Source organism: Leucopleurus acutus (assembly GCF_964270905.1).
Source record: "Leucopleurus acutus genome assembly, chromosome: 2".
In the NCBI taxonomy this organism is placed as follows: Eukaryota; Metazoa; Chordata; class Mammalia; order Artiodactyla; family Delphinidae; genus Leucopleurus; species Leucopleurus acutus.
The window spans coordinates 106,217,686-106,238,283 of NC_139143.1; the positions used below are offsets into that span (position 1 = coordinate 106,217,686).

Below are 20,598 nucleotides of genomic sequence, written 5' to 3' on the forward strand. Positions count from 1 at the left end.
GCGCACCATTTTCCCAGGCGTTGCGCGGGTTTCCTAAAACACCCAGCTGCTGCCTCAGAAGGGAGTTTCTAGAAGCTCCTTCTCTACTGCCTCCCCTCCCCCACTTTTGGTTTTTACCCCTGTGAAGAGCTTCGCCTGCTCCACTGCGTCCGCCCTCCGAGGGGTACAGGTGCCGCTGTCCCAGCCGCCGCCGCCCGGTCCGCCCCTCCTCCGGGCGGGCCTGGGGGCTCGGCCCAGCGCAGCTGCATAGCGAACGGTGTCTCGCCTGGCCGCGACCCGCCGCCCGGGACTCCCCGCCCTCCCGCGCGACCCCGCGCCCGGGCGGGCGGTGCTTGCGGCGGGCAGGGGGCGGGGAGGGGAGCGGGGGTTCGTCCGGGGGTAGCCACCTCCTCCGCAGCCAGCCGGCGCCTCGAAACCCGGACCTGCCTCCGCCTCTTCCTCCGGCGGCTCCATCCTGCCTCCCGCGCCTCGTCCTCCCGCCGCCCCCGCCGCCGCGCCCCCGGTGGCTGCCTCGGCGGACCCGGGAGGGGGCCCGTCCGCCGCCCGCTCGGCTCGGCCCGGCCCGGGAGGCGTGCATGCCCCGGCTGCCCGCGGCGCTCACCAGCAGCATGCTCTATTTCCAGATGGTGATCATGGCAGGGACGGTGATGCTGGCGTACTACTTCGAATACACGGACACGTTCACTGTGAACGTGCAGGGCTTCTTCTGCCACGACAGCGCCTACCGCAAGCCCTACCCGGGCCCGGAGGACAGCAGCGCCGTGCCCCCCGTGCTCCTCTACTCGCTGGCCGCCGGGGTCCCCGTGCTCGTGGTAAGCCCGGGGGTGCCCGCCCTCGCCCCGACTGCCCTTTTCCGCCCCTCGCCTTCAGGGTTGAGGCCCCGCTGAGGTCGGGGCGCGGCAGCCTTTGCCTTCTAAGTTCCTCCAAGTTGGCGGCAGACCCTTCCCCAGAGGACATTCTTCTAGGGCGCGTCGGTATGGGTCCGAAGGAAGCCCCCAGCTCTCCCCACCTGCCGCCCCCGCACCCCGCTACCCCCCGCGGTGGCTGCAACTTAGCGTGACACGGAGGGGGATGGGAGGGAAGGGGGCTGTAGACGGTAATGGGTGGGAGTCGGGGCTGGGGAGGAGGTGAGTTATCCGGTTGAATCTTGACTTCATCTACTCTGTGGCCTTGCTCCGCTGGCTGCCACCTCTCACATTGCGACTAGAAGACGAGCAGCAGCGGGGCCAGCGGGAGGGAGACGGCGATCAACTGCTGGGGTGTGGAAGGGACTTCTGCTTCCAGAGTCGGGGCGCAAATTCCCTTTTTACCGCCTCCTTCCCTTTCGAAAGGAAGTGCCAATTAGACTAAGCTGACCAGGGAACAGATATCTAAAAAAGAACATGAGACCTTTCCTAAATGAAGAGGCTCCAGTAGCAGTGCTTGCTGAAAAGCAGGAGCTGTGCCTAAATTACAGGATTTATTTAAACGCTCTTCCATTCCCTGGGCGGCTTAAGTCCTTTTCTCATAGAGCTTTTCTGAGAATGCCTTTTGGATTGTGTGTGTGTCTATACGGGCACATGCACGCATATATATACACAGATATACATATGTAATTATTAGAATGATAATCGTATAATAATTTACATATGTGAATGTGGTGCAAAGTTATAGGTAGGAGAATTGGTGGTGTTTTTTCAGAAAATAATTATTATGGTTCCTTTAATACTGTCAAAGTATTGGAGTTTCCCTTCTTGTGGTACAGCTCATCTTGTCTCTCTCTCTCTCTCTCTTTCTCTCTCTCTCTCAACAGATAACTAATAAGAAATTAAAAATGAAGAGGGAAAGGAAAGGGACTTTTTTTCCCAGTGGTTGAATGTGTAAATTGCAATAATGAATGTTAAGAATATCTGTTTTATCTGTTAGGTTTGGATATTCATGTTTTCTTTGATTTTAGAGGAAATGAGTTAATAATTTACAAAATAATGAAAAGGTCCTAACACACATAATGGAATTCCACAAACCAAGGAACTTCTTGATAACTTCAAAGTAACTTTATCACAGGTACTGTGATAGTTGACGTCAAATACGGCTCCAAGAATACTGTTTTGAAAAGTGTTAGACCTTGCACCAGAAAATGTTTTGTTTTGTTTTTTTTAGTTGTAATTTGCTAAAATATATCAGAAACCCCAAACCCAGCTTCATGTTTGTGTTCTCTCTCCTCTATTTGGAAAGCTGTAAGAGAAAAAAATAAATTGGTCGTTCTTGGGCCCTTTTGCTTTCTGCAGATGTTGAGTTTCCAGACACATGTCTTCTAGGAGACTGAATAGCTCAGGGATTTTTCAAGGATTTTTTTTTTTTTTTTTCTTTTAAGAAAAAAGCCTGTCACTTTCAGGACACTGGTTTGGGTACAGCCATAATCAGTAATGTCTGTAACTCATCCCTTGGTGATTACGATTCTGTGGCTTATTTAAATGAGATAGCACTTTTCAGATCCTAACCATCCATCCATGGTGGCAGGTGCCATTTAGACACATAACATATTTTCCCAAAGAATTTGATTATTCTCCACTTAGGGGGAACCACAGAGGGGAAAGGGAATTAATTAGTCATTACTGAGCACCTGCTTTGTGCTGGGCACTGAATAGTCATGGCCACATATACTTCTCAGAGCATCCCTTCTAGGAGATAGTCTCTCCAGTTAACATTTGAGGACCCTGAGGATCAGATAATAAACTAGAAGCACCTGAAAACAAAAATGGTGGGTGTGGTGTTTGATGTGAGACTGATGAGACTGATGCCAAATGCCATACTGCTTGTCCTACTTCCAAAAAACATGTTCTCTGAAAGAAGATGAGAAAGGCTGCTTGGGTGGGGATCTAGAATATTCTTGAGAGATTTTAAAAGGGAGGATCCAACTTGATTTCCATGTTTCGATTTTCAGTTCATTAGTTACAAGAGAGAGAATTTGGGAGTCAGTCTGAAGAGAAGGAAATGTTGGATATTCAGGCTAGCTGTGCTGCTGGCCTTTGTTTCTGCTTCTGCTCTTCCCAATATTACACTCTCATAATGTGAAAGTTTGGGAACAGTAATGGCAGCCCTGTTTTTCCATTCTTCTCAAGAACACTGGCTTAGCACAGTCACTTTGCATGAAAACAATATTATTAATAGTAATGTTAGTAGTACCCATCATTTGTTGGGTTATATACCCTATACCTATCTAATACTTGCATTATCTATGAAAGCAGTTTTTATTACTGTCACCTACCCTTTGGCAAAACTGAGGTTTAGGAAGGTTAAGTAACTTGCCCGAGGACCAAGGCTAAAAACATTACACCCAGAATTTTAACCCTACTGTGTCACGCTCCCAAACCTGCGCCTTTCTATTACAATATGCAAATTCAGCTTACTCATAAATCATTCTTCTAAATAAATGCCTCAAATGGTCTCTTTCCCCATCTTTTACATTTCTTGGACTGTAGTGATACAGATTCTTCATTATATATATTTTTAATCTTCAAAACTCATTCTAATCCTTAAAGTTAATTTTGAAAAGTAGCTCTCCTCACTGCCACAATCTGTGGTTTTGTTTCAAATTTGCCAAATTCATTTATCTAAAAATTAAAAGGAAAATATTCTTTAAATTTTATCACTTTTATATAGTGTTGACTTGGGGCACATGTTTGGAGTCTGACAAGTTTGGATTCAGATTCAAAGTGCATCCTGCTGTTATGGTAAGAGTTGGGGATTCTGCTTGCTGTGTAACCTTGAACGACTAATTTATAGCTCCTTTATCCTTAATTTTCTAAGTCACAGGATTTTGAATATTAAATGAGATATAATATATAAATATCATCCTTTGCCCATAGTTGATACTCCATAAGAGATCACTATTTCATTAACACTATTAGTAAAATAGTAATTCAGTAAATGCTTATTGAATTCCTGTGTTGCAAGCACCATATCAGCCAGAGTGGGGGTTTTAAAGGTAATTTCAGAAGTAAACCGTGGTCACTAATCCTTAACAGTTTACAGTAATTTGGGAAATTAGGTAATCATGCCAAAAGTCATAATGTAAATCACCATAATAAAAGTGTTTATGTACATATTTACATATATATATATACCGCAAAGACCTCTGGTGGTTCAAAGAGGACAAGATCATTTTTATTTGGAGAGGAGAAGAAAGGCTTCATGAAGAAAAGGGTGGCTTTTGAGATGTGACTTGAAGGAGAGGCTGAAATGGAGTTTGAGTCAGGACATCACAGAAAGCAGCAGTGTGAACATGAGTGACTGCTTGGTAGCAGAAAATGCAGTCTGTACTCTTGAAACAGTGGTTGGTCTGTCTTGTTTCTAAGAGTGGTGTGTGGGGAATGCAGGGGTATATGGCAGAAGAGGAAGACTAGGGTCTCATTGCTGAGTCCTGGAGTGTCAGGCTGAGTTTTTCTCCGTTTATTGGGAATTGAGTAGGGACTTGTCTGATAGGTGGTGTTTAGGACATTTGGGGGACAGTAGTGTAGGGCTCTTCTATTAAAATATCTGTGTAAGATAATTTTACACTCTAAATCCCCGAGTCTATTTTGTGTTGTGAAATATTATTATTTTAATTGTGTTTTCAGAAAACACCTGTAATTTGGGCTCATTTACAAAGATGACATGGTTTATAAACTCTTTGAAAACAGGTACTGTTCAGTTTGATCTGTATGCACTCACCCAAGCACTACCTACAAAATTTACAGATATAAATTTAATTAATGATCTTTGTTTTTCATTGATTAAAAGACCTGGTGATGACAATGGTTTCTGCCCCCCAAATTTGGATACAGTGGCCACTAGCCCCTATTGTACCTTAGATCTCTGAGCAACACAGATGATTTGAAGGAGACAAAGCTAGACCATCCCTCTTCATAGAGTCAGAATCAAGACAGAGAAGACCAGCACTGAGGGTTAGGGAGCATCTCTGATTGTTTATGCCTGCATCCCCAGGAAGCTCCCTCTGGGTTCCGAGACTGAGGCATGGAGCTACTGCCACTATACCAAGGATGTTGCATCACTAAATGTGGTGGAAGTAGATGGGGACAGAAAGGCATCTTATATCCAGAGGTCCATCTTGTTAAATCAAAGCCTAAAGCTCTCCCATAGACCTCTCCTTCCTTGAACCTTGCCTTGGGTGCCCACTACTATCTCCACCCATCTCCACTCCTGGAATCCTATGAGTATAAAATGAGTTGACATTTAAGTACCAGAGTAGTGCCCAGCTGAATATGTGTTAGCTACTGTTAGTCCTCCCAAGGTTGGGATAATTCATCAAGACAACCTATTTGGGCTTCCCCGGTGGTGCAGTGGTTAAGAATCTGCCCGCCAATGCAGGGGACATGGGTTCGAGCCCTGGTCTGGGAAGATCCCACATGCCGCAGAGCAGCTAAGCCCGTGAGCCACAATTACTGAGCCTGCGCGTCTGGAGGCTGTGCGTCTGGAGCTGTGCTCCGCAACGAGAGAGGCCGCGATAGTGAGAGGCCCGCGCACTGCGATGAAGAGTGGCCCCCCCACTCGCCGCAACTAGAGAAAGCCCTTGCACAGAAACGAAGACCCAACACAGCCAAAACTAACTAAATAAATAAATGAAATAATAATAAAAAAAAGACAACCTATTTGAGTCACCTAGCAAAATACCTTTGTTAGTGGGTTCCAGGGCTGATAAAATATTTGAGGTGAACAGAAGCCACCTAGTTCAATCCATCACCCACAAAAATTGGGGAGTCTGAATAGCAAGAACACTAAAACTCAATTAGAACTCTGTTCTTCCAGTCAAGTCAATGATTTCTCCCTTTGATGACTCCTCCATTTCTTCAGCGGGCTAACACTAGCTAATATTTCCTATGTACCAGACACTGTGTAATGTACATTTAATGTGTTACTTCATTTAATGCTCACCATGATAGTACTGTCTTTAAAGGTAGGCACTATCATTAAGCCCACTTTATAAATGAGAAATAGGATGTTTAGTGAGATTAGATGTCAGACTTGTATTAATTTTTTTCAGTCCATTAGTATAATTAATCTTCACAATAAACTTATGAAGGAGATTTGGATGTAAAAAGGTGAGATGACCAGTCCAGAGTCCCACAATGACAGTGCTAGAATCATCAGAGCCTGTGCATTTAGTTCTTTTGTTATGTACCTTTATCCTTACACAATAAACAAATCTTTAAAGGTATTTAGTCATAGGGATTCAATACTAGAAGGGTCAAATTTTTCTCAAAACTTTTATCTTCAATTTCATTTTTTTCTGGTTTGATGGGAAACTTCGTGTTCTAGTGTAGACAGTGGTTTCGATGTGTAGTGTAGGAAATTGTTTTGTTTCCTATTAAGCTTAAAATGTTATGGAGAGGTTGGTGGCAGCGGGAGGGATTCAGAGATATTTCTGTTCTGATCTGCAGCCGCGTTTCTTATCTCTGTGGCACACATTGGCACAGGGCTTCAGGCACCTGCTTTTCTGTGGAACCACCCTCTGGTTCTAGATCTGCAAACTGCAGTGCACGGAGAGCTGAGGGGACCTCTGTTTCTAAGACATGTTTCTTAAAATGGGACCTAGCACTAGATTTGGGGAGGGGGAGCAGTGAACACACTGAAATTATATTATAAAGTACCGTATGTACATATGTATGTATGTGTGTGTGTATGTACGCATTTTTCTAGTGAGAGCCTCCATGGCTGTATCGGGTTGTCAGAAATGCCCAAGATTCCTAAAAGTTAAGAACTACTCTTTGAGGATTCATGGATCTGTTTAAACTCCTCCTTAGGTCTCTTAGGCCCTTGCTTTACTTAGATATTCTCATTCATATTCATTCATTCATGTTCACCCTCCCTCTTTCCCTTCTCCTCCTTGCATTCCTTTGATGGTCTCTCTTTTTTCATTTATCCCCTCCCCTTTGCAAACTGATTAGGAGATTGTGATGGGGGTAAGGGGAAGCAAGGGCCCAGGAACCTGAAAACCAGCTTGTGTTTCCTTTCCCTTCCTTTTCCCTGCCTCTCCCCCTCCCTTCTGCCTCTTCTCCTCCCACGCCCCTTCTTCCTTTTCCTCTCCCCTTCTCCCCCTCCATCCCCTGTCACTCATCATCCCTGTTGCTTCTCTGCACGAGTTACCTTATCTGAAAAATGTTGACTTATTCCTTCCTGCCTTTCCTACCTTTCGGAACTGTTCTTGAGAATCAAACGGATGTAAATGCACCTTGGAGACAATAAGTCACTTCATGCATATGTGGAAAACATAATGTGAGCAGATTACATGGGTATAGCTGCTTGGTCATTGGAGATGGTTAGACTGCTTATAGCATGGCTTTGCCAGCTGAATACACTTACTCTGTGGAGTAGAAAAACGGAAAAGGGTTTTATACTTCTTTTTTTATTTTCTTGTAGAAAGAAGAGCAAAAATAAAAAGACAACAGTATGAAATGGCCTAACTAATTATTACAGACTATATTACTCCAATACTCAATGCCGTTTTTCAAAATGTTTCAATAAGCTCTTACTGTCAAGATTATTATAAAGAATCATCCCATTCATTTGTGTAATTTGAAAGAAATAATGTTTCCAGGGAGCAATGTTGATACCATCTGTTAAGTGTGCATTGTATCATATTCATTTTTAAATTTGTACTGTACCCAAAAGTCATTATTTGAAAAAGTTTGGAATGATGATAATGCATCTACTCTGTGCTAGGCACAGTGCTATTACTTGACTTGTATAATGAGGGAGGCATAGTCACTGCCCTTCAAGAGTTCAAACACTATGCATGAAATTATATCTCCAAGCCTCAGCTTTCTTGTCTGTAAATTGAGATGATACTTAACATTATCTTTTAAGAATTAAACATAAGCATGCATTAAGTGATAGCTGCTCTTTTAACATAAATGCCAGTAACATTTATTGGTGCTACGCAGCAAAAGGACATCAGGTGTCCTTAATCATTTCTGTTGAATGGATGTGGTAAACCATTTACTCTTCATATTAACTATTCCAGGTACTATGTGTGGTAACTAACACATCTAGGGAGCTTACGCAATTCCTCCACTGGGTAAATGCCACATCTAGGATCTGAATCTATTACTTCAAATCCAATGCTCCCTTGGCTACCTGCCATTGCCCACTAATTTGATTCATAGCCTGAATGGTGGCATTCCTAGAAGGCAGAGGAGAGTTAAAGCATATTGATTATGTATCATTGTGCTCTTTACAGCGTCCTTATGCTTGTAAATGTATAGGCTCAATTACAACCAGACATGAAAAGGGGAATTTAAAATCCGTGTTCAATATGTGTATGTATAGCTGATTAACTTTGCTGCACACCTGAAACTAACACAACATTGAAAATTAACTATACTCCAATAAAAATTTAAAAAATAAAATAAAATCTGTGTTCAAAGACAAAACTTCATTGGTTCCTAAAACCAGTGGAATAGCCAATAGAACTTGCTTCTCCCAGCTCAACATTCCCATCCATACAGTTCGAGGAGGCAAGTTCTGATGTCAGAGATCTTAACCTAGGAAGAGGAAGAGCTTTTAAACAGACTTTGGAAAATCATAAGACTATCGTTTTGATGGGAGATATTGTAAAATATGTGAAATGGAGTTCTATATTCACTACTATTTAAACTATTTCTGAGAATGCCAGTTTTCACTCAGCAGGCTGCTTACTTTTTTAGTCTTATTATGACAGATGTAGTTTGAGAACCACTGTCAGTAAAATCACCATTTTTTTTTTTTTAAAACAGAATCCTAGAGATTCTTTTTCCAGTTCAGGTGCATTTAAAACTTTACAGACAGTCTTGGTGGACGTTTCTCACTGAGAGAACATGTGTGAGTGGAAGCGTGTGTGTGTGTGTGTGTGTGTGTGTGTGTGTGTGTGTGTATGTGTTTTTGGTATTTAATACATTTGTAATTTTTTGTATGAACTCACTTTTATTTCCCTTGCTTCTAACCTTTATAGTGTTCTCCCACCCTTCCCCTCAGGAGAAATAATATTTCTGAAACATTCTGCTATATCCTTTCAGACCTAGCACCGACTCCTCTAAGTAGATCCTTTTTCCCGTATGAGGTAGCTGCATTCTCCTCTATGATTCCTTTGTGGCTTTAGCACATTATGGCATTAAAATAATCTTATATTGTGCTTTATGTTGTATTTAATTTTATTCATGTTTCTATCACTAGACTTAAGCATCTCAAAATCAGGGTTTTGTAATCTGACTCATCATGCCCAACTCTTTGGTTATTTTTGGTGGATAAATTATCCAGGGACTAATCGAAGTTTGTGATGATGAGGTTATAATGACCAAATTCTGCTGAGCACACAGTTACTTAATAACCATTCATTAAAATAGGCAAAATATTCCATACAGCCTGTTCTGTAAGTTTAATGAACTGGCAGCTCTCTGTCCTTTGATGCGTTTTAAGTGTATAAACCCTGTATAAAAGGTTCAGCATAGCCAAGGTGTGATTCTGTGTCCTCAGACTGACATGCTTCAAGCAGAAACCTTCCTATCCATTGAGAACAAGTCACTGGGATATGGGTTACAGGCCTCCCTGGAGTCTTATACCCTGATCATTCAAGGGTAGGAAGTATCTCCAAACTATTTTAGTCAATTCAGTTCAATAGCTTGAATTTCACCAATTAAGAGTCCACTGTAGCACGTATCATGCTAACTAAAAGTCACTACTTTCATCAGTAAAAAATCATTTTATACCTACAATGCTAATTTAGTTGTTAATTAACATATGATAGCAAAAAGACTTACAGCAGCCTCTTTGGAGTATGACCTTTCTGATAAAATGCTTGTGACTATCGGACTTCCTCTCTCCCTCCCTTCCTCATTCCTTCTTTCCCTGAGCAAATATTTGTTGAGTACCTTCCATGTGTAGCATACCTTGAAAATAAGGCTTACAGAAGTTACCTGACTTGCTCCAAATCCCAAAACCAGAATTAGAGCCCATCTTCCCCTTTTCCAAATCTTTCAAAGCAGTGTCAGGAAGTAAAACCCTCATGAAATCATGGGGCGGTTAAATACAAATGTAGTCCTGACATATCTGCATATTACCAAAATAACTTACGGCATTTCTTCTCTAAGGATTTGTGTTGATATAACCAGCCCTGCTATGTTGAGGAAATTGTGTATTGTGTTTCTAGCATAAAGATCCCTTTTTTGAAAGGGTGCTCTCAGTAGTGCCAGCAGAAACTGTACTTTTCTATCGAGATTTTTTAATCGAGATTTCAGATTTAGCTTTTTCTCACACTGGGGTGCACAGAAGCACTCTTGACACTGAGAAGCATCTTGTATTTCCAGAGATCTCATCAAAGCAGAATGCCATGTTCTCCCAAACAGAAAAATTGAGCAGTCTTGGATAAAGGCAGTGCACCTGGGGCCTCATCTTGTAATTTAAAATGAGCTCCTGACATTTCCAGTCAAAAAACAAAACACTATCTTTGGGTTGGTGGCAATGACCTCTTCCTTCACACGTGCCTTTCCAGTGTGGGGTTTACTCAGTTACTAAAATGAATGAAGAGACTTAGTCAAAACTACGTGACAACCCTTTTGGTCTTTCACAAAGAGACCTTTGTTTCTTCTTCTTGCTGGCTCCATCACATGGTTCCTTGGGGGGTCTCCTTTTCCTTTTTCCTGGGGCTCAGTCTAGAATACAGATAGAGGAATCCAGTAGACACTTTATTCAAGCCACACTGTCAGGCTTTTACTGCCACTCCATTTTTGGAAAAGATTTGTGAATCCCCTGTGAGAGAGATTATGCTTCTTTGTAGCTGGGACTTTTTAGTCATGAAAGAGGCCTTAGAGATCATTTAGTTTCATCTCTTAATTTCCAAATGAATGGCCAGAGAGATTAAATGACTTGCCCAAGGCCATGCAGCTAATGAGAAATTACACCAATTGCTGACATGTATGGGCACTTGGTATACATCAGTCCTTGTTGTACTTTACACTTATTAACTAATTTAATCCTCACAGCATTAGAGGTAGGCACTATTGTTATCTCAATTTACAGATGAGAACACTGAGGCACAGAAAGATTAAGCAAAGACCCCACAGCAAGGAAGTGACATGCCTGGGCAGAATGTCTCCATATGAGCTTTTAATAACACAGAGATGGTTCTTTTCTCCAGTACCATTTTTTTTGTCATCTCCTGGAGAGGTTAAGGCCGCCTGCAGCAAATCGTTCTGCATAGCAATATTAGTTGGGAGATAGAGATGAAGAGTATGTGATTATTATGATAGCTTTTTCCTTATGACACTGTAGTGCTGATTGAGAACATTTTCCTGAATATTGTATTTACAATTAGCAGTTAATCTGTGATAGTGAAGACATAGTAACAGATAAGGAAAAAGAGCATTTAATTCCCTAATCACTTGGTTCTATGATGCCTTCTTTTATGTTGCTGACATCAAATCTTTTCAGACAAAAAGTAAAACTACATTTGAAACTTGCCACAAGTGGATATAACAAAAACCTAACCATTTTTAATACGCAGACCTTTAAGTTCTTTTTTTTAATTTAAAACTGAGGGAATATCATTAGGGAGTTGATTACACAGGTGATGGGAAAGTTGAGAAGCTGAACAGGAAATGGTGAGGCCACCCAGAGTTTATGCAGTTGCAGAAAGCCACTACTACAACTGCCAGGGCTGGAGAGACAAAGGAAGGAGATGGGGTTAGCAGAGCTTGGGGCAGAAGTTGGAACCTTAAATGATGTGTTTCACAGGAGCTAAAAGTATGGAGGAGAGCTCTTGTTAGAGGTGTTGCCTGAGGAGGGAGGAAGGAAGTGGTGAAGAAATACCGACTTTGCCTTCCTCTGCCTTTCAATCTCCCATCCATACCTCCCAGACTTTAAGTTCTTTTAATGTGATTTTTACGTAACACAGTAAAATGATCACACTACATATAATTGATATATAGCCTATCTACTGCATTCAAGACATAGTTACTACATTTGGCATACTAGTTTGGCATAAGTTTGGCAACTAGTTAGAGGCATGGAAAAACTATTGGTGTAAATATATGTCAGAGAAAAGGATAGGCAATTATATATTTATATGTTTTGAAGTCTTCTCTTTTTTTTGAAGGAACTTGGAGACATTCTCAAAACTTGGTTCAATCCTGTGGTGCCATTTCCTGCGAAACAGCAGTGACCTGAGAAAGTGCAGCTCTCTGCTCTCTGTAATTCTCTCTGCTGTTTGTTTCCATCTATTAAATGATCTCTATTCTTTAATCTGGGCAACTTCAATCATACCTCTTTCATAATTCTTTCCTTGATGTGTCTAGTCAATATTAATCTATCTTTCCTATAAACTCCTTTTTTTTTTTTTAATATAAGTCTTTCCCCTTATATACTTTCCATAAAACAGGAGTTGTTGCAGGTGTGAGATGGGGAGCTGGAGAGAAAGCAAGACAAAAGAAAAGGATCAGGGCTTCCCTGGTGGCGCAGTGGTTGAGAGTTCGCCTGCCGATGCAGGGGACACGGGTTCGTGCCCCGGTCCGGGAAGATCCCACGTGCCGCGGAGCGGCTGGGCCTGTGAGCCGTGGCCGCTGAGCCTGCGCGTCCGGAGCCTGTGCTCCGCAACGGGAGAGGCCACAACAGTGAGAGGCCCGCGTACCGCGAAAAAAAAAAAAAAAAAAAAAAAGGGATCAGTAGCAATAATGTACTCTTTTATGGAAATAGTGAATGCAGAGAATTGGTAATAAATTTTGTATTCGCAGGTTTCATGATAATCTGAAATTAAAATAAATAAATAAAAGGAGCAGTGACTCACTGGACTCACAGGCAGGTGACCTGAGCTGTCCTCCTTGCTCTGCTGCTTTCAACCTTTGAGACCTTGAGAAAGTCAAGTAGCTTTCGCACCGCTGTATCATTAGATAATTGGTTTGAAAGTGTTTGAACCTCACCCAGGGCAGAAAACTGGCTCATGGCCCCCGGAGCAGCTCTTTCTGTGCATGAAACAAGTCTGACTATTAGGACGCTCTATATTACAGTGAAAGTCTGTCTCCCTGTCTTCTGCTCAGTGGTCTCTCTCACCTTTTGAAGCCATCTGGAACCACCTAGATGGTTTCTCTCTGAATCTTCCTTTCTTGAGACTTAAAGTCTTCATCTTGACATAGCATGGAGTTGAGTCCATTTTACCCTTTTGGCCACTCACATCTGACTTGACTTCGGATGTCCTATGTTTTTAAGGTGTGGCACCAGCACTGAATGATGTGTCTCAGGTGTACTTTCACCCCTCGCAAATAGAGCAGGAATTTTGCATACAAAATTTTTTCTTAATACATTAGCCTTGGGATCAGTATCCAGTCACCTTGTGGTTAGTTATCTCATCTGTAAAGGGAGTAGCTTAAACTTTTCGTCAAGTAGGCAGAAGCCCTGTATGATGATGTACACTGTTCTGCTCCCATGGCCACAACAGACATTGCTAAGAGACTGTGACATTTTCTTACCAGCTGAGACTGATCTGGGCTTTCAGTCCTTAAGACAGAACTCCAGGCAACCTCTTGTAACTGTGTTTGCCCTCTTGGAATCAAATGACTATTAAAATGCTTCAATTGTATGTAGCATGTACAATGTAGTATACTGCATGGCTATGCATTATAGTTAATTACATTTAAATACTGTGGCCGTCAAAAGATTATAAATGCTTATAGAACAGCAAATATGTCTCGTATATCTTTGACTCTTGCTCATCACATAATGCCTAATAGAGCGCCTTTCAAATAGTAGATATAAGTAATTATTTGTGTATTTTAGAAGAGAATTAGAGAAGCATAAATTAAAATTATTTATAATTTTACCCGTTCACAGATACTTAAGTCGTAAAGTCCAAATTGTTTTTCCAAAACCCATCTTTAATATTTTACTTTATTTGCCAGTGATCCCTGATTTCAAATATTTTCCCCATGTACACTCACTTCATTTTTTTCATTTACTTAAAGTTATGTAGAATGTAGTTCAAAATAAATCTTATTTACTTGATATGAAGAATATTTCAAACACCTATCATTTTGTTTTAAAAATCTTTAACATCATCAAGTTTTGCTTCTGTAACCAGTATTTCATTCCCCATGTCTTTAATTGTCCGTTGCACATACTTTTGTAACTTAAATTGTCACTACTTAAACTTTTATGTAGCACATGCTCTTTCTTCATCAACTGTGACATTTTATTTATTTCAATACTTTATTTTATTTTTCTCAAAACAAATTGGTTGATTTAAAGAGCATATCATCTTCCATTCTGTTTTGTAAATTAAACCACCAGTACATTTTACGTATGAAATTTGCATGTATGGTAAATTGGAAAACTTTTTTGGTGTTCTGAAGGAGAATTCAGATGGCTGGCAGGGTTTCTAAATGAGATGAGTCATGATTTTATTGTCACTCAGGGTCTCTGAATCATACTGTATACATTTTCATTAGTAACCATAGATTAACAGTTGAAACATTTGACTCAATACATGGAACTATTTTTGAGGAGAGTTTCTTTCCTTGGAGAGTGATAAAAATTAGTGGTGCTTTAGAGAATGACATTAATGAGTAAAGAAAGATTCAGTGCTGCTGGGGCAGGCAAATCACTTACAACTTCAATTAACTTCAGGAGGAACCAGGAAAATGAAATTAGGATTTTACTGTTTATGGATACTTTTCATTGAAATTCAGGATTTCCCAATTAGAGTAAAATATCAAACAAGTGCAAATTAGTTCCTCTCTGAATCAAATGGGTGCACATGAAATGGTCTCCTAACAATCACATTAAAGCACAATGACCTGGTATTCAGTAATTCATTTCTTCATGTATTCTTGAGAAAACATTTACCAGTCCTCCCCGGACAAGGCTTTGTGTGTGTAAGCGATTCTACACATTCAAATGGAAGAAAGGATTCCTGTCCTCAAGGAACTCAGTCCCATGTGTGTGAAGAGTTAAAATATACTAATCGTGATAACTGACAGTGAGTGGGCTGGGGTGAGGGAAAGCGAAGAAGGGAATGAAAGAGAGTTCTGAGAGCAGGTGATGTTAGCTAGTCAGGGACGTGACGCAAGGATGTTCCAAGCAAAGAACAAACACAAAGTCATTTAGGCTGGAGAAACCTTCTTGTTTGAAGAAACTCCAAGAATGTCTGGAATGGAAAGGTGTCTAACACAGAGGCAATTAGGTTCAGAACATAAGGATGTTTAGTAAAAAGTACATTACAGTAATACTCAGAGTTTGAAGTCCAGATTCCCTTATCTGCTTGAAGAGGTAAACAGGTGATACACAGTCTAACCTCTTAGGCTCACTTGATCTGTCTGCAAAATGGGACATCTAAATCTACCTGTCTTACAAAGTAAGTTTATTTCTGTGACTGATTTTTATTTAGTAAACTAAAGGAGAAACATTAGAGTACTTTTCAGAGTTTTACGGCAATATTCATCACATGGGTCTTGGCTGGCAAGTGTGTTCCAGAGTACTTATATTTTCCTTGTTTTAAATAAACATACCATTGTGAAATAAACTGTTAGATAGCTACTGAGAAGTTAACCCCCCGACACATATATTACATGATTTTAAATCAGTATTTGCAACATGGACAATGCTAAAATATCCATATTTGTATAATTATGAAAGCTTATGTTAGTATGCACATTTAAAATTTAAATTGGTTAGTATATTTTTGTTACTATTGCTGTGTTTTGCTTCTATAATTAGGTCATTTTGACTTGCATTTTATAAATTACATAACAGGTGTGCTCACCTGTGTAGTAAATGTCTTCAGTCTTCTCATTTTAAATTGGATACTAAAGTGAAAAATATGCATCTACATGTTGCTCTAGAAATGTGAGGACACGAGCATGCAATTCTTTTAGAAAGCACGGGTTAAAATTTATGTGTAATGGAACTGTATCATTCTTGGTAGGTGAAACTCAGATTTTCCAGTTTATGGCATTAAGGATTGAATGTGCTTGGTTTTCTTGCAAGATGCTCTATCCTTCTAAATTTAGTCATCTAATTAAGATTTCCATTCATGGGGAATGACTTTAAAGAGCACATAAGACAGGCTTTTACACAAACAAGCTTTGATTGGATTAATTGGATTTGCATAAATTTTATGAGGTGAGTGTGCTAGTGTCTCAGCTTCATCTGCTTGGAAGGGAGAACTTAAAGGGATTTGTAAAGAGGAAACACATTAAAGGTTGCAAAGGAAGCACGCAAAAGCAGTCAGGTTAATGGCATGGCGAGAACAAAGCAGCGCTTTGGCAATATATAAGCTGGCCAAGTCTGGAAAAGCTGGGCATAGGACAAAAGAGATGGGAGGTTCAGAAAGACCACAAGATTTTGGTGTGTGTGTGTGTGTGTGTGTGTGTTTGTTTTTGTTTCCCCCAAAGAAAAGGGATCTAAAGCAGCCCTGATGCCTGATGTGGGTTTGACTACAGAGGCTGGGGGAGCTGGTGGTACATTTAGGACTGAGGTAGCCAAGGCAAGGATGGCAGCTTGGATTGTAGGCAGGCAGGCTTCTTGCAGGCAGTTCTAACAGAGGGTCGCTTGGTCATTAGAGACCCGTGCTGATCCAGGCTTACCGAAAATATGGCATTCTGGAACTGGGACGCTGAGAAGTAGGACAGAGCAGGGCAGCACCAGGGAAGCAAAGAGGTGGTGAAGTGGAGCAAGGCACATGTGAGTGAGACAAGGCAGGCTGGTCAGAATAGGCAAGTCCAGAGGAGACAAAGGACAGAACAGGCTGCTGAGACAAGGTCTCAGGCACACAGCCCGGGGCACCGGGGCTTGGCAGCCCAAATTAGGATCTCCAGCAGTGGAGACCAGGAACCCTTCCCAGCAGGCAGCGATCAGAGGCTCAGAAGTTGATTCTGAGCCGAGGCTCAACAACAGATATGAGGTAATAGAATTCAGAAAGCCTTGATATGGAACCAAACTTCAGACCTTCCAGCCGCTAGTGCACAAGTGATCTGCAGAACATTGATTCTGGCATTCACGTATTAAATAGTAACAATGAGACATCAACAATAGCAACCTCATCACCCCTTACATTTGCATAAAACGCTATCCTTCACAGAATGGTTCACAACAATCATGTGACATGGATAGTCTAATCACTTAGAGGGGATAAAACCCAGGCTCAGAAAATTAATATTTTCTCACAGTCATGCAATCAAAACAGTGGCAGAGTTTAGATAAGAACCTGTCCCTGGTGTGTTTAAACCTTTGTTTTTTTGGGTTTTTTAAACATCTTTATTGGGGTATAATTGCTTTACAATTGTGTGTTAGTTTCTGCTTTATAACAAAGTGAATCAGTTATACATATACATATGTTCCCATATCTCTTCCCTCTTGCATCTCCCTCCCTCCCTCCCACCCTCCCTATCCCACCCCTCCAGGCGGTCACAAAGCACCGAGCTGATGCTTTGCAGAAAGTAAAGAAAAGGGCAGCTGGTATGAGGATAAATGAGAAGGGCTTTCCTGACCTCTGGAAGTTCACAGTCTAGTCAAGGATCCAGGCTCATGCAGAAATAACCTTAACGTTTCAAAAACTCATCCCTTTACTAGAAGAGCAACTGGGGCTTGGGAAGCATTCAGCCACTGTGTGATGTCTGAATGAATATCAAGTGAACTGTGGTAGCCCAGTGAAGAGAATAATCAGTTTGAACTCAGGCTATAAAGAAGGCTTCTCTGAGAACATGGCATTTTAGCTACTAAGGACAGGATGCTTCCGTGAGGGACATGCTTGTTTGGATTTGGATGGAAGGGAAAGAGAACTAGTATTTATTGAGGTAGATTTAGATTAGACATACCTGGGCTTGGATCCCGGATCTACTACTAAATCAGTGTAATATGGGGCCGGTAACCTGACCTCATTGACTCTCGGTTTTCTTATAGCACATGCTCATTGTACAGAAGCTAGTGCCTTGGAACATGTTAATTTGTGATCTGCAGATTGGATCCCGGATCTACTACTTAATCAGTGTAATGTGGGGCCGGTAACCTGACCTCATTGACTCTCAGTTTTCTTATAGCACATGCTCATTGTACAGAAGCTAGTGCCTTGGAACATGTTAATTTGGTGGTGGGGGGGTGTAAGTTAATTTTCACAAAGGTTCTATCATTTTGTATTATCACCCTTTTGCAAAAGAAGAAACTGAGACTCAAAAAATGTTAGGTAACTTGCATGAAGTTAAGCAGTTTGAAACCAGAAGATCTTCCTGGCTCCAAAACCCATTCTTTTTTTTTTTTTTTTTTTTGCGGTACGCGGGCCTCTCACTGCTGTGGCCTCTCCCGTTGCGGAGCACAGGCTCTGGACGCCTCGCAGGCTCAATGGTCATGGCTCACGGGCCCAGCCGCTCTGCGGCATGTGGGATCTTCCCAGACCGGGGCACGAACCCGTGTCCCCCGCATAGGCAGATGGACTCTCAACCACTGCGCCACCAGGGAAGCCCTCAAAACCCATTCTTTTTCCAGCACCCTCCTGTGACATGCAAGGGATGTATTGAGGGGCTCCAGGGGGAGCTTTGAAAAGAGGGAGTGAGCTTCTTTCATTTAGTCCATTTGATTGTATTAGGGAGTTTGTAGAAGGAGAGAGTTAGAACCAAGAGAAGAGAGCAGTAATTTATGTGCAATTGAAACAATTCCAAATGCAACGATAACTATCACTGATGGAGAAAAGAGGTTTAGAGGATAGGGTAAAAATTCCATATGAAAATCAGACAGCTGAAATGCCTATTGAAATTGTAGCCCTTATAAAGTAAGATGAGGTGGGTTTAAAGGTGTGAACATATTCAATGAGTGAATCAAGACAATATTGAGTTGAACTAAACAACCAGAAGAACTTATGTCTCATGGGTATTTTGAATTAGGAGAAAACAGCTTAACTGTAAGAATATTAAATAGGATGGAGGTGAAAAAAAAAGGGGGGTATTAGTCTCTTCCCAGAGTATGATCTGGGATCATCTCTTCGTGTTTAACGGTCTTTTTATATCTCCTTTTGTCAATTCTGCTTTTCCCAAATTATTCTTGATTGATGCAGGATCCCAGATAAGTAGATACGATAAAAATGTAAATGTGAGGGCTTGTGGATTCTCATAGTACCATAAAGAAGGAAGCTGTCTTGCTACTGGATATGTGATATGAATAAAGATTTTTTAGTATGTTGAAGTATTGGCAAAGTTATAAATTCTGAGCCACACAGATTGTCTGTATGTGAATATGTGGATGGATGGGTGATGAAACATTGACACCAGGGCATGGCTATGGTGTCAGGTCCACAAGTGTCTCAGTGAGATCCTACCATTGTTATAGCTAACATCATTCATTCAGGTAGCAGGTATTCAGTTTGTGATTCAACTGAGCCAAGCTTCTTTTCATTCTTCCTATATCTCTCTTCCTTCCTCCCTCCCTTCCCCTTTCCCCTCTTTCTTCCTTCCTTTTTTCAGCAAACATTCATATTTTGCCTTCTCTGTGCCAGGAACTGGGCAAAGTTCTGATAATAGATAAATAAAGGAGTCAGGAATCGTAGTTGAGACTCAACCATTGTAGACCTTAGAGGAATTAAAACTCATTCCTGCTTTTCTCCTTTGGCTTTTGGCAGACAAAAGTTTGGAACTGTCAAAAGATTTTACAACTTTTGTCTAAAGTTACATTCATGATCTATAGCATAGCTATAACACCAGAGGTAGTTTTGCATGAGCATTTTGAGAGAGTTACATTCTTACTATTCCACTGTCTCCTTTTCATCTTTGTTATCTTTGGTTACTGGCTTATTTAATAGGTACTTTCCAAAAGCTCTGTCTACTGTAGTCTAAGTATGTAATATATATGATGTGAATGTTCCGTAAGAGCCTCCTCTATGGAAGAGGCCAGTTTCTGACCAGAGTATAAGCCATCGCTCCCTAGCAAATATCCACACGTATTAGCCACTCATAGGGAAACTGGATTAAAAACATACCAGGAAAAAGGTATACTTAAATAATGCCAAGATGAGGAACTAGATAAGGGGAGGAACTGGTTCACTTAGAAGCGTTTATTGAGTTTGCTGCATTTAAATAGATGGTATCTATAAAAAGTTTACTTAAGAATCCTAGTTGATTGGCAAAAATTCATAGTCAAGAAAAGCCAAGTTAGAAATTCTAGATACATTAGCACATGTCTATAGAAACAATAATAACATTGCTTTCAGGAAGGAAGATAGGGAAAAAAAAACAACAAGGTACAAATTTTGTGAGTTGATTCCTCTCTGATCTGTTTGTTGTTTTAGTTAGACCACGTAGGAATAATGGATGGTGAATTGATTTTTGCAGGTTAGACCTCAGATGCGATTGACACGTCAGAGCTGCATCTAATTCAGGAACATGACAAATGTCAGGACAGTTGATTAAAATAACCATCCAATACAATAGAGTTTCATGTGTATTTATTTAATCCATCCTCAAATGTATGCTCAGTTGTTTGGTAGAGTGTCTATCATAGAGCACTTTATCTTTTGAAGACCAAAACACTGTAATAAAGAGACATGATGAAAAGTTTCCTAAAAGCTCTCCTCATATTTAGTTTTATATTTCTGCCTTAGAGAATCAATCAGATGTG

The 20,598-nt window shown here is 41.0% G+C and overlaps 1 protein-coding gene across 2 annotated transcripts in view; it reads left to right on the forward strand.

The window, feature by feature from the left end:
* Positions 1-575: 575 nt before the first annotated feature.
* Positions 576-20,598, forward strand: part of PLPPR5 (phospholipid phosphatase related 5) — a gene marked incomplete at both ends in the record, with an annotated part of 126,962 nt that continues 106,939 nt past the window's right edge. For both annotated transcript variants that reach the window (XM_082834501.1, XM_082834502.1), the window contains one exon: positions 576-812. In XM_082834501.1, coding sequence (XP_082690627.1) covers positions 576-812 — 237 coding nt within the window. The remainder of the gene's footprint in view (positions 813-20,598) is intronic.